The following is a 24,368-nucleotide window of genomic DNA, read 5'->3' as shown; positions in this document are numbered from 1 at the left end:
CTTTAAAAAGAATGTTATTTCACACTATTGACCACTAATGCTTTGCTGGTTTATGCCTAATTATTAGAGATCACTTTTTGAATATGTAATTGTTCATTTTCTCTTGCCAACTAAAAAAATGATATATTTACAGAACAAGTAATCTTTTAGCTCATTTAAAAAAAAATAATAAAAAAATAAAAAAGGTGTATTTGAAGTATTTCAGTGGTTTTAAAAGAAGCTTTTTATTTTAGATTAGTGAAGACCTGAAAAATGAATTGGCAAATGAACTGTCTGCATCAACCCCTGGCTTCACTATGACTAAAGTAAAAGAACAAATGTTCTATAAGGTAAGTAGATATAAATAAGTGCAACAAATTTACGTTCTCTTTAAAACTTGGAGTTACTAATTTTAAGGTTATACAGTACTATTATGACCAGCAAATCAAAATATCTAAATTATCTGAGACTAATGAGAGTTCTTTTTCACGTCAGTATAAGGGTAGAGGGAGAATGAAGGGAGCTTCAGACTACCATTAACATCTTCTGTCATCCCCTGTCTTTCTTGACAAAGAAGGTCTTCTGTTTTAACATGTCCCAGACACATCACTTGACTTAACTGGCTGACAGACTGTCACGACTGAGACATTCTCAAATATCCATTACTGAAACTAGGTTTAGTCTGGTATTAGTGTGAAATACTTTATGGAAGCGATCAAGAAGAGAAGAAAGAAGTGATGGAAAGTTACATGATCACAGAATTGTTTAGGTTGGAAAAGACTTCTAGGATCGTCAAGTCCAATCGTTAACCTAGCACCACCAAGTCAACCACTAAATCATGTCCATAAGCACCACATCTACACGTCTACACCCAGCCTATACTGACACTGGGGTTTTCCCCATCCCAGATGCAGGAATTTGCATTTGCCTTTGCTGAACTTCGTCTCAGGCTGGTCGTTGTAGATACAAATTCTAAGGTAGCTTGTATTGCCTAGTTGTATGACTTTCTGTAAGCAAATAATATTTTTCCATCAGAAATCAACATTTGCTTTCAGAAATCTTTGTGTTTTGCCTAGAGCTTTGTTAAAAGACACAGGATGACCTAAAGCTCTACTGGTCCATATTGAATCCTAGGGTTGTACTAATTGTTACTGCACTGTTTTTGCTATTCTACAGTGTTTTTTTTTTCTTCACTTTCCCAGGTTGGACTTTCAGATGCTGTTGATCTGTTCAGAGCCAGAAGAGTGTTTATTAAAGATGGCTTTGCATTTGTGCCTCTTAAGGACATTGATGCTATTGTTTTGAATAACTACAGACAAAAGTTATCTAAAGCACTGGCGGTAAGTCTGATTTTACAAATTTTGTTGCATTGTTTAATGACGATCTTGAACAGTAGCCATTTGGATTTAAAACATATCAATTCGTTTTTGTCAAACTCTATCAAAAGTGCTTACAGATCAAAACAAAACAAAAAAGCCTTTCAGTAATGTACTGAGAGAATAAGCTGAGTTTCTTAATTTTGGAATAAATAAATAAATATGATAAATGGAATTTATCATACCTACAATGTTAATTGTAGAGGATTTTAAAATTATTTCCTACATAAGGGTAATGTGATTCTTCACTCAAAATATTACCCCAGTAACAACTGTTTTCTTTTTGTATCAGTGTTTTCCATGAGATTTTGCAACTTTTTTTTCTTGAAACAAAAAATAGGAGATTTTTTTCCCTTCAGGTATTTGTCATCTCATCGATGCCTTTGATTTTTTTTTTTTTTTGTTGATTTGATTTGATTTGATTGATGCCTAATGAGATTTTCCAGGCTATTTTATATGGAATTCATTTAATCCAGATCCTAATTTTAATCCAGAGCCAGTAGCTGCTTTATAATAAAGAACTACTTCTTTCTTATCCCTCATAGTCATAGTTTAGAAACATTAACATTCTCATGGGTCTTTATCATTATCTTCTATAGAACTGGTATGTTTAAAGTTACTGCATTATTTCAGGCTTGCATTAATTTTTTTTGTTTTATGATGTAAGGTTTTTTTTTTTTTATTATTATTATAATTCCCCATATTTTCAGAGTAAGAAATAATAGATTAGTGATTCCTGTCCTATTTCAAAACTGAAGTCATGGGCTTCTGATTGCTAATTGAGTTTGTGAAAGCACATCGAATAAGCTGTTCCAGCAAATTTTTAACCTGTACAGTGCACCGGTGAGAGATGTTAGTGATACTATTAAATTTAGTCTTTTGGAAATGAAGGCCAAATATCCAACGTGTTCTACAGGTGTCAATCTAACGTTATTCTGTCATATCAAACAACTGAATATACAACTGGAGTATTACATTTGGTGGCTGGATAATTAGTGTAGTTTTCAATGGAACAAAACCATAACAGATCAATTACACCCACATAAAATTCTAAGTATTTCTGTTTCAGATTTTGGAGCTACACTATTTTCATGTAAGCATACATTTCTCTCTAACTTGTGATTGGAAGTTGTTTTCTGCAATATCATATGCTTTGGCAATGCTATGGTTTAAAAAAAAAAACAACACACAAACATTTCGGTGAAAATGTAAGAATATACTGTTAAAGAAAAGATTGTGCATAAAGGGTCTTTTTACATAAAAAGCGATAGTAGTTGCTGTTCCACAACAAAGGAATTAAGAGGATAACCTGTAGCAAAGCACCTTTCTTGCTCAGCATTACCTGAAGTGAAGAGATGCATTTCTATTGAAATTATAACAGTCACACGCTTTTGTGAAAAGTAGTTGTTGAAGTATTATTTGGGCTGGGCTGAAGTTCTTCCTATATAGCTGGTTTTGTATTGCTTAGCAATGCTCTTGTAGCACACGGGTGTTTGTGTGTCCGCTGCTGCAAAGAAAATCAAGAAACGTGCTGAATTCAGGCTCTGTGTTTGTGTGAAGCTCTTCATGACTTTGTACAGAAGTTGTGCATAAAGGCTAGACTTAGCTAAGAAGCATCACTAAACAGCATCACTGATTAGTCATTTAATCTGTCTGCTAATGAATGGATTTGACAATGGTACTACAGTGAGCGTATGTATGTATGCTTTTGGGAGTCTCTTTTAGTGTTTTTTGCATCATCTGGTTATTTATGCTTTGTTCTCAGAACTTTCTTATAGACGATCTTTCTTTGATTAGAATTTGATAATTAAAGACCTTAATGATGTGATAATCCAAATTAGACTCAGATGCTGTTTCTAAAGACGGGATTTGCCATCACTGCGTAACATCAAAAAATTAGGCTAAATGTTCTATTTTCTATGTGGTAGTTTGCCTCCTAGGCTTTTGGACTGTCTGTTACAAGCTTCTAAGAGAGAAAATGCCCTCAGTATAGGTAGTGGAAAGATGGTCTTTCTTTCAGATACGTAGTTTTGAGGAATCTTTCTGTGCTTATGGTTCTCATTAGCCATTCAGTTTTTAAATGCTAAAGAAGCATGATTTCTTAATTTTTGGTCGTTTGAATGGTGTCACTGATTATATGTACTCTGTATGTTTTGGAACCAGGAGGTTCTCTGGTGTTACCCTCAAGGAGTTACACGCATACTTTTTTGGAAGGAGATATATACAGCAATTATTTGATGATGAAGGCCTGCCCTGCCTTCTCTAAGATGCTCTGAAGCTGTTATACCCTAAGGCCTTGTAGTGTGAACACTACTATTCTCAGCTCACCAAAGCACTGAATGGTTGGAGTGGTGGCCTAGCCTTACTGTGGTGCCCGCTGAGGCCACTGCCCACCCGTGTGTTACGGAGTGGTTCTGGTCAGGCTTCTGAAGGAAGGGGAGTAGCATCTGGGTGACCAGAAGGAATAAATTGTTGGTACTGATGTCTGAGAGAATAGTAAATAACTCACAACATGTACTTTTAAAAAGGTTTTATGTTCACACAAATTCATTTTGTTTGGAGTTGTGCTTCAGTTGCTTACTAGTCACCTCCACGTAGCAGTCGTGTTGTTTCATCCTGTTCAAAATAAGTTTAACATCTTGAGTATGCCTCCGTTCTTTGAGGCTCGTTAATAGGGGGACTTCATACTATTCAAGCCTTTTTGATGGTTGCAAATGCAACTGAAGCTCATTATATGTGCAAAATCAATACTGCAAGGCCCATCTTTCTGTTTTTTCTGACCCATCCGTTGGTAAATGATTGCCTTTGTCCCATTAATGATGATTAAACAGTAGAAAGCCTAAATATTTTCTGTTGTTCCTCTAAGTTGTAATATTAGCTCTACATTTGTTTTATAACTTCAAGCAAACTTTTATTAATTCAAATTGCGTTATGTTTTATTCATGAAGACTTCACTGGGTTTACGCTGACACGCAAATGTTTCTGCAGTAATACTGTGCTGTGTTTTGATTTTAATTTCAGTTATGGTGACGCAGAGAACGTAGGCTCTGAAATTATTAGCAGTGCTGGATCTTTTTTGAGGATAGCAGCTCTAACTTCTGATTTCTTGAAGCAAACAACTTGGAATTTGACTTCATACTGCTTTAGCAGTTCTCTGGCTTGTTTCTACTGGAGTTGATGTTGGACAAGTTTGCCTCCACAATTGCAGTCTTGTGTGATTAACCAAAATGGCTGTACGGATGGACGTGTCTCCCACCTGATGAAAGCGTTGCGGTATTCAATATGAGCTCCCTTGTCCTTGTCATGTCTCATCCCCAGGACTGACATCATCTTTAAAGGTGCTTTTAGGTTTTTTGAACTACCTTTTTAATAGTACCACTTAGTGTCAGGTATAGCCTGTCTTCCTGTGTGATTGAACAGGATCCTTTATATAGATTATGGTGTTAGATTGAGCATGTAAAATGCTCTTTTCTTTGAAAAGAACAGGGGTAGTCTTGACTAAAGCTGTGAGTTGGGTGTGCGTGTCAGGGTGCTGCGGGGCAGCCTCTTTAATTAAGAGGTTTTTATTTATTTAATTTAAGGGTGAGGAGAGGCCGGGGCTGCCCCGTGCCGGCCCCAGCCGGTTCCAGCCGGCTCCAATGGCCCCACCGCAGGGCACGGCAGCCAAAATGGTGGTGCCTCTGGGGAATGTATTTAAGGAAGGGTAAAAGGGAACCAAAAGGCACGAGGGAGGGAATGCCAAGGTCAGAGGATGAGTTTTGTGACACTGCAGCAGATGTTCATGGCATCTATGGAGGACCGCACTGTGGAGCAGGGGGATATTCCCTGAAGGAACTACAGCTGGCGGAGCCCATGCTGTAATAATTACTTCTTAAAAATATTATTCCTGAAGAAACTGGCCAGTGGGAGAAAGCCCATGCCAGAGCAAGATTAAAATGTGACAGGGTGGGAGCAGCGGAGAGGAGCTGGTCTGTACTGACCATAGCCGCCCCTGCACTGCCTGGGGCAGGAGTCTGGACTGAAGGAGTGAAGTCCATCTCGAAAGAGAGGGAAGGAAAGGTTTAAGGCCTGTCTGTTTTTCTACGCGAGTCATTTTTCATTAGCAGTAAATTAAAGTAATTTTCCCCAAGTCAAGTCTGTTTGGCCTGTATTGCGATTTCCCTGTCTTTACCCTGACCCACGAGCCTTTTCACAGAATCACAGAGCAGCCGACGTTGGCAGGGACCTCTGAAGATCACCCAGTCCGACCCCCCTGCCGAGCAGGATCCCCTAGAGCATGTTGAGCAGGATGGCATCCAGGCAGGCTTTGAATATCTCCAGAGAAAGAGACCCCACAGCCTCTCTGGGCAACCTGTTCCAGGGCTGTTTCACCCTCATGGTAGAGCAGTGCCCTCTCATCCTGCTGTCTCCCCTGTCCTGGTGAGGAGGGGGAGTGAGGAGTGGCTGGGTGGGCAGCTGGCCTGTAGCTGAGGACAGCTCACCACAACCAAAGGTTTCAGTCCCTGGCCTTGTAGGCCTGCTGAAGTTGGCTACTAGAGAAAAGGAAGCTCGGCACTCTGGTTCCAGCACACACAGCAGTGTTAGTTCAGCTTCCCGGTGTTGTTGACTCCTCTGCTGAAGCAGTTCTTTGATAAATTCCAGAGATGGGGATAATAGATACTGTAAAACCTGATGTTGACTGGGATGCTTGTGCTCATGGCAGATGTTTGCCTGAACTAGAGTGAATCATAATGTAATTTTTATCATAACGAGTGTTACAGCTCTGAGAATGTTTAGTCTTTAAGTTTTAGTGCTTGTTAAATGTTACATTGTTAAGCTATAAGCAAATGCTTGAAAATGTAAATATTCCTGTTTAACATGAATGATTTCATTGTGGGTTTGAAGAGTTTACTTCACAAAGACTTGTAATTATCTTTGGTAGCAATAACTGAGCTTTACACTCATTGCCTGATAGCAGTTTTTCAGTGGAATGCCATACTCGTGTTTAAACCCAGGCCCTTTTCCCCCATCTCGAGCCTATCAGTTGAAGATATAGCTTGGGTGGTCTTTGTATTATAAGTCTACTGCAATAAGTTGCTTTTGTGAAAATACTTCGTCAGAACATGACATAGGATCTAACTTTATGCAAATTAAACTATTGACTAAAAATAAACTGTGAGAATTCAAGATTCCTGTTGTGATATGTATAATCTTGATAGCATGTTTTCCTCCTAACTCGATAAGAGCACGCTTTTTACCTTGCAGTGTGACCTTGTTAATCTGATCAAATGTCTACAAATCAATTTTTGAGGGCTTAGTGCAAAAGGAAGGCATCACTGGCTTTTTCCAATTTTTATCTATTTTTTTTTTGTTTATTCATTTCGCCGCTTAGGATGTGATCTTCAGAATTGTTAGAAATATTGATCAAGTAAGTTGCTTTTAGTTTTACTAATAATTCTGGTGATTTGTCCTTTAAAATTAAACATCAGTCAAATACACAATTTTGGTTGATGTACGCAGTGTGTTCAAAGAACCCGCTAATCTGGGACTTAGGAGGTTCTTTACACCACCATAACACCACCTGCAAAACATTTTCTTCCTAAAATGTGTACGTTTTCAAGCAGTGAAGCAGAAGGCTTTATGTAGTGGCATTAATGCTGAAAAGGTATGATTAATGATGGTCTTGTCACTTGAAATTCATTTCAGGTATTGTGTTCCCAGTGTTAACTTAAAGTAATTCACCGTAACATAAATGGATGATTTTTATAATATGCACATACAAGGTTAGTAAGGTAATAACTTTGGCACCATAGTGTAAAATGTGATTACAGTGACTTTGTCCTCTGAATCTCCCACGTGAAAGTTTTGCTGTGAGAGTTTTGCAGAGAAGAAGCTGGTCTTCGTTTCTTAATATTTTATTGTAAGGTTGTCTAAGGAACAGTTCTACTAAAGAAAACAGTGGCATTTGGGCTGAGAGAAAGACAATCAAGGGAAGCAACTTTGCTTGTGTGATTCTGTGTCAGAGACCTCATTCCTGTATGCAGAATAGATACCTGCAAGGTAGTGAAAACATTGCACTTTTCCTTGTGGACGGACATTTTGCTGAGTCCCCTTAATCGTTCCATTGTTGACTCTTTCTCTGAAATCATTATATGCCATTTTATCCCTTCTACTAATTGAAGGATGTGTTTCTTTTAGCAACGTATTGGTTTCTAGCCTAAAGTAACTATTAAAAACATCAGGAGGCTAAATGAAATTGACTTCATTCGGTGTTTTGGCTTCCTAATTCTCCTATCTGCTACTTGGGTTTACTACAAAGTATAAGATTTTTGGTAAATACTAAATGTGCCTTTGCTGTCTAAACCATTGCTGTGGTCTCTTTGCATGGGTCTTGTTTGGTTTGATTCAGATGGAACTAATCCCATCCTCAAATGAACTGAAGTATTTTTTGGTAGTAAAATAGCAAATCAAGGTGTACATGAATTGAAATGCGTGGAAGGTTTCCTTAACTTTTAGTTACTCCTTAAATTTCAGAAAAATATTTTTGGAATAGAATACACAAGCAGCAAATACAATTTATGTCTATTTTGTGTAATAGAGGTGATAACCAGGAAACACCTCAGTTAATATAGTACTTAATGTCACACGACAACAATTATCTAACAATTTATTAACATGCTGAAACAGTGATTTGAGAGTGATGCACTATAGTCAGTAAGAATGAACTGTAGAGGCATATGAGGTCAGTAAGTAAACCAAAGTGTCTGTTTTTAGTATGATTCTGTGTTAGAAATTGAAGTTTTCTCCTGACTTTTTTTTTTTTTCTTATGGCTGCCTGAGACCCATAGAGAGTATGTAAGTGATAGCAGAAGTGGTGTTTGTTTGGAGTTGGTTTACACCAGAGTTAATGACAAGTTATGTTGTGAACTGCCTTTTCCTTGGAGAAAACTGCTTAACTTTTCGGAAGGGAGCTGGCAAGTGATCTAGCTGATGTTTGCTTTGGACCACGAATGGAGCAGGACTCCAGTGACCAGGAGAGCCATCTAAACTGCCAGTGAAGATGTACCTCGTGTTTTCCTCAGCATCCTGGTGTTTCACTGTGGGCTGAGACTGATTTGCATATGCAGTTGTTTCCACTGGAAAACAATTTGTATGTCTCAACAATGCTAACTGAATCCCTTCCACTCTAGTTGAGCTTTGAATTGCCCATGAGCCCATACATCAATAGAGATGAGAAATCCCATTATTGAGATCCAAATTTCAACCACTTACCAGTTTTGTATATGATTCAAGAGGCACAATTTAGCTACCATTACCATGCGCAATTAATCATAAAACTCTCTCGGAATGAATATATCAAATCTTTGCATACAACTCTGCAGAATCCTGTAAAGGAGCATCAATCTTTGATACTCTCTGTCTGAACCAATTCTTTCAGGTGATGTAGTTGATAGGCTGCTTTTAGAAGAGAGCAGTTACTCACCGGGCTTAAAGAATGGATTCTTAAATTGGTGATTGTTGAGAAGCAATATTGCTACCTCACTGAAACATTTAAACAAACATGGTCAAGTCCTGACAGTTACTTTTTATGACGTTTCTGAAGTGTGTGCCGCTTTTGTCCTAAACTTTCAAATTGTTTATGGCTTAAACCTTCCAAGTACTTACGCTAGCTTACTTATTCTTTCCCATTTCAAGAGAATGTACGTAATGCTCTTATTCTTGCTTGCTTCTTTGTCTAGTTGCTCTACCAACTCATCTCATCACATGCCTATTTCTTAAAGCTGGAGTTCTTCCTCCTGCTTCAGCTCATCATCCATTCTGTTCTGCTAATCTCAGTAGTTCACGAGAATTTGTTTTGTGCTTCTGTTTTTCTTCATTATGTTTTGAAGTGCTCACCTTGTGTTTGCTTTTCAAAGCGATTCTTTTCCTGTTTTGCTTATTTGTTAAAAGCTACTCTGGAAAAAAAACTTTCTGAAAGCTTTGCAACGCAATCCTCAAAAAATCTATAATCACGGGAAAAACATAAAGAGTAGATGCACCTGTATTCATTCATTATTCATCGCCTCTGTTGTCTAACCCGTGTTTTTCATGTTCCTCGGTTAGATGTTACATTCTGGGTAGCATATCATGCATTTTTATAAGCCTACCATACAGGTATCCCCAAAGTTGCACCTTGTTTATAAACTGTTTTTAATATCCCACCAAATACAGATGCTCATAAGACTGGCTGTTGCAAATAGTCACAGCGAAATGACCAAGTCTTGTAGCTGTAGAAATCAACTTGTTCAGCAGTGCGTGTCAGACTGGGCACTGAAGAAAGAGCTGGAGTCCGGCAAGCTACCAGATTTAATATGCAAATTATTTTGAGACCTAAATTCAGCTGTAGTGTCTGCAGTTTTGGTTGCAGTCGTGTTTGTGTGAAGCCAAATTTTCTTGGGTTAAAAGCAAAAAAGGCTGCAATAAATGTAGAATAAATGCAGAAGGACAAGAAGAGGGCATGTTCTGAAGCATTTAAGTCTATGGATCAGGCAAAGAGAAATATGCTAAATCTCTAAGAATTGTAGTAACTACCTTTCAATTAAATATTTTTTGGCATATATTTCGCCTTGTATTATGGAGGCTTCCTTATGTAATGTTTTATGATATCCCTAACCAGTGAATGCACATTGTATTTGAGATGTTAACGTGTCTTTTTTTTGCCATTCCTCCTAATGATAAAGATCGTATGGCTGTGGGGGAAGGACTACAGCCTAAACACTTCCTTTTTAACCTGCAGGAAGAATGGGAAACTAATGTTAGTAGCTCAAAGTTAGATATGAAATTGAGCAGCTGGTTGTTGTATCAGATGACACTTTAATTAACAAAGTATGTAGGCTTTCCAGAGGTTGGAGCACTCCTTTAAGCAGCAAGTGAAAGAAAAAAAAATTAAGAGTCTTATCTCAGAAATGGCTATACCAAGATTTATTGAAAAGAAATTCTGCTGTAGGACTTTTGAAGAAAAACACTTTTTAAGGAAAACACTAATTTTACTGATTGCACGGTTCTAGTGTTTTGAACTTTTAAGAAAAACAATAGCTTTTCAAACTTGTTTTGTATTGTTTTAAACTTCTATGTATAGGTGAAATGACTTTTTTTTTTTAGAAGTGCTGGTCGCTGTCAGTGCTGCTGCACTGGGTGGTCTCGTTGTGTGGCTTTCCATTTTACTGCAGCTTCCCACAGGGAGGTTCATCTGTTAATGGATTTCTTCTGCAAATAATTGCTAATCTGCATAGTTAGGCTTGAGAGGAAATGGACCTTTTTTTGTGGTTCTTGTAAATGAATATTTGTCAGAATAATTTTGGCTGGTAATGGGAAAGTAGTGTTTCAAAGGCAGCATAATTAAACAGAAATTTTACAATAAAAAGGCAAAGCTTGCTGCTGCTGCTTCAAAACAAAGCAAACACAGACCTATTGATATACAGCACTTACCCAGAGTTTTTGCCCCAAGAATAGTTTTAAAAATTGAGCATGCTGTGGAAAAACACACCCCGATGCCTTACAGGCAGCCTGTACAGGCTGTTGTGGGGATCATGGTGTGCCATCCCCCTGTATTGGATCCATCTCATCCCTCTGGTGCTGCCTCATTGTTCTGAGGGAAGAGGTAAAAAAAAAAAAAAAGAATAAAATATTGTAATATACATGTTCTATAGTAAAAATGGATTTTGAAAGGTAATGAAGGATTATTCTGTATCCAGGGTTACAGGAAAGTTTCCGGATAGAAGTGAAAAATGTGCTCTGTAGATTTTGAAAGGACACTGAATTAGCTGCTCGGCATCTTGAGTTATGGAATAGCAGAAAATATGGGGAAATATCAGGGAAATGGATGAATGCAGATATACGGCTTCAATTTTACATTTTAGCTTGTGAAATATCTTTTTTATTATAATTTTCTGTATTTATGTAAAAAAAAAAAAAAATCAATTTTTATGTAAAAAAAAAAAAAAAAATCCATTGTATTTAAATAGTAGCATTACCCTAAGGATTGATGTTTAATTTAAATGCTCTTTTGTCTTGAACAAATATCAGAATGCAAAGGGTTTTTTTATTATAATCTGTCACGAGTTAAGCAAAATGACACGGTTTGTTACGGACCACAGCCTTTGTTTGTAAAGGTACATGTGAAAGAAAGGGAATAAATGTGGATATAGTGTTTAAAGCTTCTTAAATCATAGGAAAAAAAAAAAAACATGATTTTTTTTTCTCCTACTGATGCTGCCAAAATGAAGTGAAGGTTGTTTTGTTACCAGCTTTGTTAATCCCAAAGGTTTGGGTTTCTTTTTGCTTAAGTCTTTCAATGTGTGGACAATAAAAATACAATAAAAACCAATCTGAATGTTTGATCTGAAGCTATTTTGGGAGGAAGAAAGGGAAACATTGTGGGTTATCTGCTTATGGGCAGTTGCTTAAATTTAGACTTGGGTGTAAGGCACAATTCTTGTCATCCACTTGCTAGTGGAAAACTAGTGGGTAGCACTGCTGTTCATCTACATCTTTTTCTTATTGCAGGCTTTACCAGCATTATGCTATTGTCAGAAGAGCAGAGATGCTTGAAATAATAATTTGAGGGGCAATTAATGATGAGAAATCCTTCCAAGCTGCAGTGCTTGGAATCAGCACTGGTTACATCAGCGATTTTGGGTAACAACTCAACAGCTCAGAGGTGACAGTAATTCTTGGGAAGTGTAGTCCACAGCCTACCACCTTTAGTTACGCAGTTTGAGTATTACTTGGAAATGGTACAGTAATTATAATTCTTTGCATGATTGGGCTAAACTAAAAGCTTCTCTAAATTTGCAGGATCCAAAACGCAAAGGGTGGAAACTGCAAGCTACTTATAGGTAATTCTGTCAAATTTTCTGTTAGCTTTACTTTTTTTTTTTTATTAATGTTTTGTCTGCAGTCTTTATTCATTTCTCTGAAGTGAGCTCTGTGAAAGCATCATTTTCTGCGTTAGGCTTGCATTCAAGGAACCTTTCAGAAAAGCAGATGCAAACCCAGACAAAGACCTGAAAGTTAATGCTACATACCAGCTTTCTTTTGAGGTCACTGCAGCTCTGTTCTTATCTCTTGCAGTCTAATCAGATATTTTGCTTGCTGAGTGCGGAGTTTTGAACAACTTCATTGGTTTCATGTTTTACAAACTGACTCAAACTGCAGTAGCAAGATTCTGTCTTGCTGCTGCATCCAGTCTCACAGTCAAACTGCCAACGCGTTCTTCTTACTGTTTTCACCCCTTCCACGATGGTTATTTTGTATGTACGTGTCCAGATAACTGGCCCGAGAGGTTAGAGCTGCACCTTGTGCCTTGGCCATCAGAGGGCACCGTGAGAGTGCTGAACAAGGTTATACAGAAAACATGTGCCTGAAATGTAGCTTTTCTGTGTTGCAACTGCATTGCTACACACAGGGAGGAGGGAAGACATTGGACAAAGTTCCTAATTCTCAAGAAAAATGTGTTGTATTTGGTGTAATGCAGAATGTGTGCAAATGAGGTTGATTTTTATTTTTTTGCATCCACTAAATGCAAATAAACATTCCATGAAATGTCAGTAATTTGTTGTTCTGTGATTCATTTCTATGAATCTGTCAGTGTGAGCTAATAAGTAAAAGGATAAGTAAAAGCTTTTTAAAATCTGAATATGTTTTAACTGTATCATAATGAATCTGCTTGCCTATGTCATTCACAGTTATCAGACTTCTATGTTTTTGTAATGTGTAGCCATTCTATTTTTAAATCTGCTATATCAGATGTTACCTGGTACATTTGAAGTTTTCCATGTCAGTTAGGTACCACTGATTTTGTCCAGTTAATGTTATGACGACAGAGGTTAATCCTGGAGTCATGAGATTTCTTTTTATGAGGTTTAACATCAACTAAAATCTGACCATAAATGAGCAATTATGTTTTTCTCTTATTAATTGTCTAGGTTGCTTAGCATTTTATGTGGGCAATTCCCGTTCTTGTTTGTTCTGTTAGTGTCTTACTTAACTTTGTTCCTAGTCTTGTTGCACTCCTGCTAAATCGGCATTTCTTGTTCCTTTTTTAAGCATTTATATGAGAAGTGTTGTATCATCTTTAAGAAATCAGTGATTCTTTCTCTCAGATTTTTTTTTTCAAACCAGATAATGATTTTTTCCAAATAGCGTTAATTTCTTTATCCATAAAACAGGAAACTGTGTTACTTAATCAACTAGCAATTCATCTGTTTTGAAAACTCTCGTCTTCTGATTTTCTTGTCTGTTGGACTTTTTAAGGTTATTATGTGGACGTTTTCCTTCAGTGTCCTTCTGGGTTCCTTCAAGGCTTCTACAACCTGAGATATTCTGTGTTGCAGTGTTGTTATTGCTGATGCATCATCATCTGGACGTCAGGCTGCAAGGGACATCCTGTGTTTACAGCTTTGTTCTTGGTCTTGATGTTCTAGTCATCATACCTAAACTTAAACTAACTCGTAATCTAGACAATCTTCTGTAACTGGTTAAGGGTTTGTGTGTGTATGTTGTGATGCTCTTGCAAAAGTAGCATGTTGTATCTGTACAGATAGCATTTCACCAGTTGGATATTCAGAGATTTACTGCGTTTTATACTGCCTGAAGAACTCAGACTAGTGCTGATGCTCTGGCATCGTGGTGATTCTGCTCTCAGTGCCAGATCTTTTTATTCTTGTCAGCACAGTTATGAAATTGCCTTTTCTGCAGGAAACATAACATGCAGAAATATTACAGGTTTTAGCTAGAATCACAAGGTTGTGTCTCAGACTTCTCAAGGAGAGGATGTAGCATTCATTCATATCCCCAGTTCTAAGCTGTTCTGTGTTTTCACTGACCTGACCTCCACAGGTCCCCTGTCTTCAACCCATGAGGGGCAGGAGCCTTGCAAACAGAGTTTGCAAAAGGCCTTCAATTTCAACTGTGTCATACTGGGTCGTACTGGCAACTGGGGAGGTTTATTAGAGTTTGGGATAGTCTTTTTAAAAAGAGTTTAGTATTAAAACCGATCTGTTTGTGTGTTTCAGTGTTCAATATGGATGTGCATACCTGTATGCAACCCTATGTTTCCACATGCAGTATGACTGCATACTTGTACAGTCACTGTTCCTTGTTCTGATACCTTCACGCACATGAACGTTAGTAAGTTTTGCACAAGTTCTTTTAATTTTCTTGACTCTTCTATTAACCTTCCCTTATACAGTCGCTTCATGTGGCTTCTTCAGCAGTAGACATCTGACGTGCCAGATTATGTGTTTTAGTGGACTTCTCGTGCTCAGCTTTGCAAGCCGTTGCTGCAAAGTCCTGCATTTATTCCTCCAAATGTTTTATCACCTTCTCTTGATTGGTTAGTGAAACCAGGTCTTTTTTCTTTTGCTAGGCCAAGAAAAAGATTTCAGATCAGCTTACCAAGGCAGTTGACAAATAAAGTACTAGTATTAGAATCGTATTTCCCACACGCTCATATCCTGTTTGGAATAGTTCATCAGGTCTGTCCTTGTGTATTTCTCACCTGGCAACAAATCCAATTCTGTTGTAAGCTTTAAGAATTAAAAAAAAAATAGAAGTAGCTACGTAGGGAGCTGAAAGTAGTAGAGCCACATCTGTGTTATGTCACGGTCTGGCTGATGACTTTGAATAGTGAAGGGAAGTAGCAGCAGATAGAGTTCCATGCTAACATAACTTTGTCCTTCAGATTTATCTCTAATGGTATCCCTAGTGAGGCCTGTGCTTGTCTAGCATGGATGGAGGCAGCTGTGTTTCAAGCATGATTCCTTATATAATGGCTTTACTACGTGTAAGCTGAAACATGTGCAAACATAGCTCAGATTTGCCTTCAATTCAGCTCAGGCCCACCGGATTCAAAAGGCAGTGTAAGTTTAGGTTGTTTTACACATCGGGAGTGGGTTGGAAGCCTGTTACTGCCCATGTTCTAGCTGGTAAAGCCAGGAATTGGTAGGAGCTTGAGTAACAAAAATCCATCCGTTTGGAATGTGTTCAGCCGTTTGGGTTTATATATCTTTATCTGATTTTTCAGTTGTCTGCCCTTGTGGCAAGATAAAGCAATGAAATAGACTTGAAAACATATTTGACACATTTGCTGGCATAATTTGTCTGTAAGAAGCACTTCTTATATAGTTCAGTTCTGCAGTTTTCCTCCAGTAATGAAGTTTCCTCCTGCAGTTTGCCATGGTCTTTCTCAGAGTAATGGAAGTAATGAGAGAAATAGTACTTCCTCAGGAACAGAATCTGACTTTATAAATCATAACCAGAAGATCTTAGTGTTACAAGTTGGCTTTCCTTTGTTTTTTCAGTTAGTATCTTGTATTTATAAACCATGTTTGTGACCCTTGAGTCAGATATTAGCTCTGTTGCCTATACTTGTGTTCTGCATTGAACTGAAATACAGCCAGCCCTGTTATGATTCAGTTAAGCAGCATTAGATTAGAAGGACCCAGGTGGGTTCCAAAAACCGTGGTGTCTGGAGATGCTTCAAGCACTTGAAAAGGCTTTTTTTATGACCATTGCTGCCTACAGACCCATTAATCTGAAAGCCTTTGTTCTTGAAGAGCGGTGTCAGGTGTGATTACTTAATTGTTATTCAAAAGAGAAATTTCCTTTAGCTGTGGGATGAAGTGAAATGTCCTCTGCATACTGAGTGGCTCTAAACCAACCACACAACTGCACCTCACGAGCTGAAACCAGCTTGCAAGCTAGTTCTGGTGAAATGCTGTTTCTGCTTACAGAAAGAGTTAATCACCATTCATGATACACTTTACAGGGCATTTCAATGCTTGTAATATCAGTTGGAGATGTTTTCAACTTGTATGCTAAGGTTTTTTTTGTTTTAGTATTTAAAACTTCAATCAAAAGGAAATGCTAATTTAGGAAAATGAAATGTCTCTCGGTATAACCACTGAATTTGCTATTAAAGCTGCAGGTATGTCTCACTGCTGGATCAGGGGACAGTTGATGGGACAGTTTTTGTGCTTTATGTTTACCTACAGTTTATTTCATTGAAGTTAGTGCTAAAAGATGAGTTGATAAAATCAAACCCCTGCAAAATAGCATAACGATAATACGCCTTTTTGAACACATAGTTAAAAACATTGCAGTATGTTAAATTATTAATACTGCATGCTGACTTTTATTTTCTTCACTGTTTTCTGCAGAGGGTATTTGTTCAAACTAATGTGTACAGAGAAATGTTCAGCTGCAGTAAGCTGTCTCTTATGTACGTGAATTAGAGGCCTCGGGGTCCCTTTGTATGGTTATTAGAGAAATGGGAGGGTGATCTGGGACCCTGGGAGGGTCTCCGTTGATGTTTTGGCTTCTAGGTTGAAGAAACACACGAATCACCTCCGCACCCCAAAGTAAGTCAATCTCTTCCCACTTTGCAAAGCACTTTTCCCCTTAATTGAGGAAGGACCTTAATTGAGAATTGTATCCTAGGACTGAGGTAGTTGCAAATGCTGAACTGTACCATTCAGTTGCATAAATATTAAATTGTATTTATTATGTGGGAAGCTTATAGCAGGCAAATAATGATTTCTGTTTGCCCTGGGCGTAGGTGGCAAGGTTTTGGTCGTGGGGAGCTGCTTTCCTGCGAGAAGGGGCTGGGGCTGCCCCATGCCAGACACCGATGGTTCCAGCTGGCTCCAATGGCCCCGCCGCAGCCAGCACTTGCATGGGAGTTGAACATTAGATGAGGTCAACCCATCACATTGCTTTAGGATTTCTGTTTTGTGACCTTCTCTCACATTCTTTGAATAATACAGATTTGTATCAAACAAGGTGGGTTCTCCTCAAGTCAAGCTGTCACTGGCACCATGGGCTCCAAACAGGGCCCTGTAGCTGCTTAAGGCATCCAGGTCTTGGCTGGTGGCCTGGCTTCCGTGCATACTGCTTCCCCCATGGGTTCAGCCATTTGTGGTGTTGGAGCTGATGGTTATCACCTCCAGGGCTGTTCCTTTTCACTTAATTTGTTGTTTTATGATTTAGACACTTGGTGTAAGTTGTCAGTGGCCTGGTTGGGGTGTTACCTCTTTGCCCTTCTCCATAGCTAAAGCCCACTTGCTGGTTGTTACCTGAGGTGCTATCAGATGTGTTATAAGAACGTAAAGCTGGAAGAGTTCATTCATACTCCTTTGTTTTTGTTGTGTGAGCACCTAGACCATTAGAGCAAGGCAATGTAGTCCAGAGTTTATTTTTCCAAGCATACCCCATTGTAGTCATCTGTGCTCTCCTCGTTTTCCCAGCGTGTACTCGAATCATCTGATAAATTAGAGCTGGGCAGATGTTAGGCAAGGTCTCAGCTTCTCAGTGATGCTTCCAGGCAGGCTCAGGCAATGTACAGCTACTTGCATCTGTCACCCATTAAAGGCATGAGGTGCAGAAGGGTTGAAATAATAATAATAATAATAATAATAATAATAAATACAGTAGTGTTTGGTTGTGTGTGCCCTTCCATTTTGACTTACCGAGTTGCCCTCTAAGAGCAGAGATAAGCTTTTAGACAAATAATTTCCCATTAATCCTTGCTTCCTTAAACAGTGTCATATATGGACTGTGATTGGCATTTTGTCAGAGCTATTTTCTGTTTTCTCCTAATCTCTTCAATTCTCTCTTGTACAGATTTGAAAACAATTTTATTTTCCCAACCTCAGTAACCTTATTGCTCTTGTCCCAGATGTTTTTTCTCCTGCTTGCATATTCTGTACAGGCTTAGCCTTGAGGAGGTCATAAGTTAGCGTGAAAAGAAGCTACTTTTGTTATGCAGGATGGAGAGTAGGGCTTTTCACACGATTTTCAGTAACTCTTGGAGCAAAGTAGAAAGAGAAATTAAAGTCCAAGAACAGCGCTGATTTGGAGTCCAGATTTTTACGTTCATAGGGATGATGGAACAGAAAACAAAAGTTGGAAGGGATCTACGAAGATCATCAAATCCAACTGCAAGAATGTACTTAGCGCTATAGAAAGTATGTTTAGTAGAACTTGTCATCAGTGTATTTCAGGAAATAAGAAAATATTTGGGTATTTAAAAAAAAAACAAAAAAAAAAGAAACACATCTGACAGAATTTAGTGAGAAGTTCACCCGAGCCTTTTTGGTGTCTGCTTTTCTAATAACGGCTGTTCTGAAAAGGAAGGTGTTACCAAGTCTTGATGATGTCTCATTGTGGCAGCTGATGTATTTACAGCTTTTTGCTCTTAAAAAACAAAACCAAACTACTGCTAGATAAATCTTAAAAATGTATAATTTAAAAAAATAGTAAGCCAACTTTCATTGACAAGTGATTCTTTGTTACTACGGTGATGATAAACTACAGAGAAAATGACGGACCCATCAGGTCTAGTCACTTCCCAATTAATTGTATGCAGACATTATTTTGGATACTGTATTTAAAAACGACTTTGAACCATCTATAAATCAGTTTGTTTATTTCAGGTAGCCATCCTCTACCCAGGTTATTTTCACAGAGTCGCAGAATGGCTGAGGTGGGAAGGGACCTCTGGAGGCATCTGCTCCAACCCCTACTCAAGCAGGGACACCCAGAGCAGGGTGCCCAGACCATGTCCAGGCGGCTTCTGAAGATCTCCAAGGATTTTCTGTCACGAGAACTTGCTACGAGGAGTTGTGAGCAGCTTAGATCCTTTGGGGCTTTGTGATTGCTCAGCTGCCCGTGCCTCAGGGGCAGCGAACCGCTGCAATTCAGGAGGAACCAAACTTCCCCTGTCTGGTGCCATCAAACACTTGGCCAGTTCTCATGGGCTGTTCCCAATGGATCATAAGCTGCGGTTTGATGGGTGCTGGACTAAGAATACAAAAGATACTCGCAGATTTTGGCTCACTATATGTTGACCTTGCTTTTAAAAAGGTGCTGGTGCTGTTCAAAAAGGAATGTTTTGGGAATAGGAACAGAAATACCTCATAACTTTTTTTAATGCCACCTTTATTTGAGGACGTTTCTGTAATGTAGCTTCTGTCGCAAAGCACAGCAATAATAATACCCGGTTTGGCACTACTTTGAGCTGTGCATTCTTTTGCTCCAGTCCCTTGTATCTTTTCTATGCACTGTTGGTTTACGGGCTGGATAGTCTTTTTACAGCCCTTGTGCTGCAGTCACGATGCACCTGTATCCTTTTGGGGTCCAATTATTTCATCAGTCATCTTACAGTAAGGCAGATACGCTAAGGATGAGATTTCAGGCTTTCTTCTAGATAGCTGATAGTTGCAAAAAGTACAGGCTGGTGAGGGTCAGGGTCCTACACGTTGTTTGTAGTGCCCTCTGATGCTTTGCTGGGGTCCTGTTCTTGAAGTTCGTCCTTGGAAAGTGCGAGGTGCACCTCAGGTCCTGGTTAGTTATTCTATTTCTGTCTGCTGTTCTTTGCAGTTATGTGCTATCTGGGCAGGAGGCTGTTTCCTGGGATTGTTAAACTCTGAAGTATCAGCACAAAACCGAACTGTCAGCTCTGAAATTCTCGTCTGTTTGACATAGGATGCGTTTTCCTTTCAGAGTCTGCTGCTCTGTACAGTTTGTGTTTGGTTCTGAGACATGCCGGTGTCTCTCACCTAGTATTTTTCCCAAGAAACTTGTCAGGAGTTGGTCTCTTTTGGGTTCTTTTCTCTCTCAAATCTGGTGGGATTGGCTAAAATGGTCAGAAGTTATTAATTCTAACACTCATCTGTGAGTGTAAATAGCAAGACCACTCTAGCCTCATTTCTCTGGGAAAAACGTGCAGAACAGTTGTCATGGCATTTACTTCGTGATTTTTCTTGACTTAACTTGACTGTTAGCAATGTGTGCTTGTGGCAAAGAGGGCAGAGCATTTTCACTGCCAGCTTCCAGGGCTTTGAGGAGCATCTTTTGGGAAGATCACAGCCAGCTACAGCAGGCCACAGAGGTCAGCCACCACATGCCGATGGATCAGGCCGTTTGTATGGTTTGTATGCACACTGTCTGTGCGTGGTGCCTGCTCTGGGGTCTGTGGTGTTCTTCAGCCTTGCTGCTGCCTGGTCTGGGGTCAGGTGCTGGCAGCAGCCTGGCTCTGGTGGGCTGGGAAGAGTTCCCTGGGCTTTGGCTGCACTTGAACATCTTGTTCTCAGGGCGAGGGAGGTGATTGTGCCCCTCTGCTCTGCCCTTGGGAGGCCCCACCTGGAGTGCTGCATCCTGGTCTGGGGCCCCCAGCACAAGAAGGACATGGGGCTGTTGGAGCGGGTGCAGAGGAGGGCCACAAAGATCATCAGAGGGCTGGAGCACCTCTCCTGTGAAGAAAGGCTGAGAGAGCCGGGGCTGTTCAGCCTGGAGAAGAGAAGGCTCCGGGGTAATCTTATTGCAGCTCTTCAGTATTTAAAGGGGGCTTATAAAAAGTTGGAACGAGGTGATCTGTAAGGTCCCTTCCAACCCAGGCTGTTCTGTGATTCTATGCAGTGGAGGTCCTGCTACCTTACTTACGTTCTCAGGAAATGCTGTTGTGTTCCATAATATCAGTTAATTAGTTTTTATGAAGTCTGTTTTCTGCTTCATGCACTTGAAACCTGGGGGTAGTGTTTCTTACGGCAGCCTGTTTTTATTCAGAAGGAAAATACATGTAGTATTTGTAAACTTGGATGATTAACATTTTAAAAAGGATTTAAAAAAAAAAAAAAATACGTGTTTTGTTAGTGATTTCCTGTAATGTGAATGTCCTTCTTTGATTTGGAGAGAAAATATTTATACACTAAGTCTTACTCGTATCTGGGAAATGTCATTGCTGGCAACTGAGAGTTGAGATTAAGTAAAATAGTTAAAAATGCTGGTAAGTAGGCTCAAGTTTATGGTATTTTTTTTTAGGAGCATGAGATGGGAGTGCCTGTCATGTTTTCAGCTGCATTTACTATATGTGTAGTAGCTGATACTTGAACATATGGGGAGCTGGAGCTTAAAAACTCTTTGAAGGGTTGGCAACATTTGAAACTACCACAAAAAAAAAGTCAATATTGTAAAATATGCGCAACTAAGCAAAAATGTTCCGAATGCCTTTTTCCTTTTAGAAGATGGATGTTTTCTAAATCTTAGCAGTGCAGCAGTTATTTCCAAGCAGTACCCACGTGTGGAGAGGATGAAACACTGAAATTCAGAACCGCCTTCTTTTGAGGTTTGAAAGTAAGAGGCTGGCATTGCGCAGACTGTAAGAAAAAGTTTGTATTACAAAAGATTACTTTCATTTATCTGAAGTGGTGGAGTAACTTTCTCAAGGAAAAAAAGAGTAATTTATGAAGATTTGACCAGCTCATTAAACAGAAAACGATTGGTGGTGGAATCCTTTTTCCTTAGATATTAGGGTCTTCACTGTAATTTAAAGGCAGAATAGGAACACAGCCTCAGGCAGTGTAGACTGGGTAAATAATTCTGGTCCCTAAAAACAAGTATTTTTGTTTTTGTAAACTAATTATTTTTAGTTAATTATTTTTCTCTGAAACCAATCTAAGAGGAAGATGCTCTCTTGTTTCTAACAACTGGCTTTATTTTGTTTATAACTCCTGAGTAAGCATTTAACAGCCTTGCTGCAATTGCTGAACGTCGGTACCTGTGAAAATTCCTCTGCGTCACAGGTGAAAAATGCAGACTTCTGGGGATGCTCTGAGAATCTGAGATCTCGTAAGGAAAGCAGGGATGCTGCTAGCAGTTCAGAAATACCTGGTACTGGGCTAATTTATTACAAAGGGGGTTTTTGGCTTAAACAGCTGGGATTCTGTTTGACCATCTTTGACACGCGGGCAGCTGAGATCAGAGGATCAGCAAAACTTGTATGATCTCCTGTGCTTTTTGTCATCAAAAATACTGGACGCAGCTTTCAGTTCTGAGGCTGTTTCCGAAACGGCACAGGTTTCCTTACAGGCTGTAGCTACAAGAAGTCCACATGGTGTCGTAGAGCAAATCGCCGAGAATTCAGGCCAGCTCTGGCATGAGATAACCGGGACCACGTTTTGACACGTATTGAAAAACTTTTTTTGAGTGCAGTAATAAGACACAAGGACGGAGTAATTGGTTCCTAGTAGTAAAATCCTATTAAGAAAATGAAATCTCTGAAGATAATAAAACTGTGACTTTTATACAGTGCCTGACCTATTTATTTCCTGCGCTGCCTTCCAAACCACATAGGGCTTTAGTAACAGTTTGGCAAGATTAATGATAAATATGTAATACCTTTTCAACTCAGTTTTTTTTTTTTTTTTTTTTGGGATGGCTTCCTTTGCAGAGCAGTAGATGAAGCCACGTCGTAGTGCTAATGACTATGGAAAATGAGATCTTAATGGTGTGGATTGGGTGGGGCTATAGGTGCTAGTTTCTTCTCTTGGTGTTTGCCTTTGGAGAAGCTTTGTTGGCATGGTTTAGGGTTGTTCTCAAAACAGTTTTAGTGCTACTGAGCGTAGAATTAGTGCTAGACTAATGCAGTTTTTGGTTGAAAAACCTGTCGTGATTTCTGATGTGACTTAATGAGGGTGCTTAATGAAGCAATAATGAGTCTTTCGTGCTTTCTGGCTAATTGTTTCCTCTGTGATACTGGTTAGTAAATTTTTTTTTTTTTTACTGGGTTATGCAGGGATGTTATTTTTCTTAATTTTCTTCTCTTGAATGATGGGAAGAAGGTTCACAATGATAATGTTAAGACCTTGAGGAAATCACTGCCTTGTGAGAGAAACCACCCTCCTCCCCACTGCCACGAATGCTCTCTTGAAGGAGGTTAATTACAGCAGCAATGAACTGAAGAACAGATCCCAGTACTGGGAGCGCTGGGATATTCTGTCTGTGGAACTGGGATCAAGACAGCAAACAGTCAGAAGCTTCTCCTCAGAAATACTGCTAGAAAAAGAAACAAAATCTGCATGTAGCCAGAGAGCAGTAAGCAATATTTGAAGATGAGTGAAATGCTTGTGTCAAGCTGGTGGTGATCTAAAGCAAATGATGTTATTTTTCCAGTCTTGCTGTGAAGACCAATGCTTTAGTGCACTCAACTTAGTTTTAAAACCACTAGATATCTGGAACTAGATAGCAGAAAGACTGAGGGCTGAATTAAAAGTGGAGCAAGCTACTGGTAAAGGCCAAATCAGCGGTGAAACGGTTGCTGAAGTTCCCAAAAAATCGTCCTAGTTCTGGCAAGCAGCATTACCAGAAGGTTGGGATTTGCTGACAAGGTAGCTTTCTGAGTGGCTACCTCAATCTCCATATAATTAAAGCCTGAAAGACACTGTATTAATTCCATTTTTCCTGCAATATTGTAATCTGTTTTAGGGGAAAAAATATCTAATGAGAATCTCGGTATCTGTCAACTTTAGCTTTACATTAGAATGCAAAAAAATACAAGAGATGAGTTAATTTACATACTTGTGCCCAGACATGCAAGCGAAATGAGTATTTCCACAAGTAATGATGCAAAAACTAGCAACAGTTCACTTACCAATTAAACAAGGTTTAATTATTGAAAAAACTCTGCTTTAAAGGCTAAATATTAATCTTCAACCCAGATGTTATTTATACCACAATGTGAATATGAAAGCTAGACACTTGCAAATGGAAAAAAAAGAAATCAATTTCTTTCAGACACAAATGCCTCAGGAAAACATTAATTATTATTCTGAACGCATTCAGCAGCCGCTGAGCTGAAATTAGTCGAGTTCGGTCTCTTCAAAGTTCTTCAAGTATTCGGGAAGTATCTAGGACATGCTGGCAATCAAGGTCTTCACAACTGCTGGTTTGTTTCTTCTGCCATGGAGCCACCTGTCCTTTGGCAGCTTGAGTTGACTGCCTAAATAAATAGACATTAATTTTATTAGTATATAAACATGAATTTTAGGCTGTATTTTTTATTTACATAGAGCTTTTCAATTCTTAGGTACAGCATTTCAGCACTGTTCGTGGCAACAGTGTTCTCTCCTCCCTCCCCCTTTCAGAGTAAAATAAAAAAATGCTAAGGCCTAGGACCTGAATTTATTTTTTTAAAGTAAATCTTGAGCTGAATTTCCT

General features: G+C 39.0%; 1 protein-coding gene across 5 annotated transcripts in view; it reads left to right on the top strand.

The window, feature by feature from the left end:
* PRIM2 (DNA primase subunit 2) overlaps positions 1 to 24,368 on the top strand; it is a 106,804-nt gene that overhangs the window by 22,121 nt on the left and 60,315 nt on the right. For 4 of the 5 annotated variants that reach the window (XR_014691995.1, XM_084515967.1, XM_084515966.1 and 1 more), the window contains 2 exons: positions 234 to 329; positions 1,182 to 1,319. The exons of the other annotated variant lie outside the window; for it this stretch is intronic. Coding sequence is in view for 3 of the 4 variants with exons in the window: in XM_084515967.1 (XP_084372093.1) it covers positions 234 to 329; positions 1,182 to 1,319 (234 nt within the window). In the remaining variant the exon portion in view is untranslated. The remainder of the gene's footprint in view (positions 1 to 233; positions 330 to 1,181; positions 1,320 to 24,368) is intronic. 5 annotated transcript variants of the gene reach the window in all.

Source organism: Aythya ferina (genome assembly GCF_964211825.1).
Source record: "Aythya ferina genome assembly, chromosome: 3".
NCBI lineage: Eukaryota > Metazoa > Chordata > Aves > Anseriformes > Anatidae > Aythya > Aythya ferina.
The sequence above is the reverse complement of the archived record's forward strand: the minus strand, read 5'-3'. Positions and strand labels throughout refer to the sequence as shown.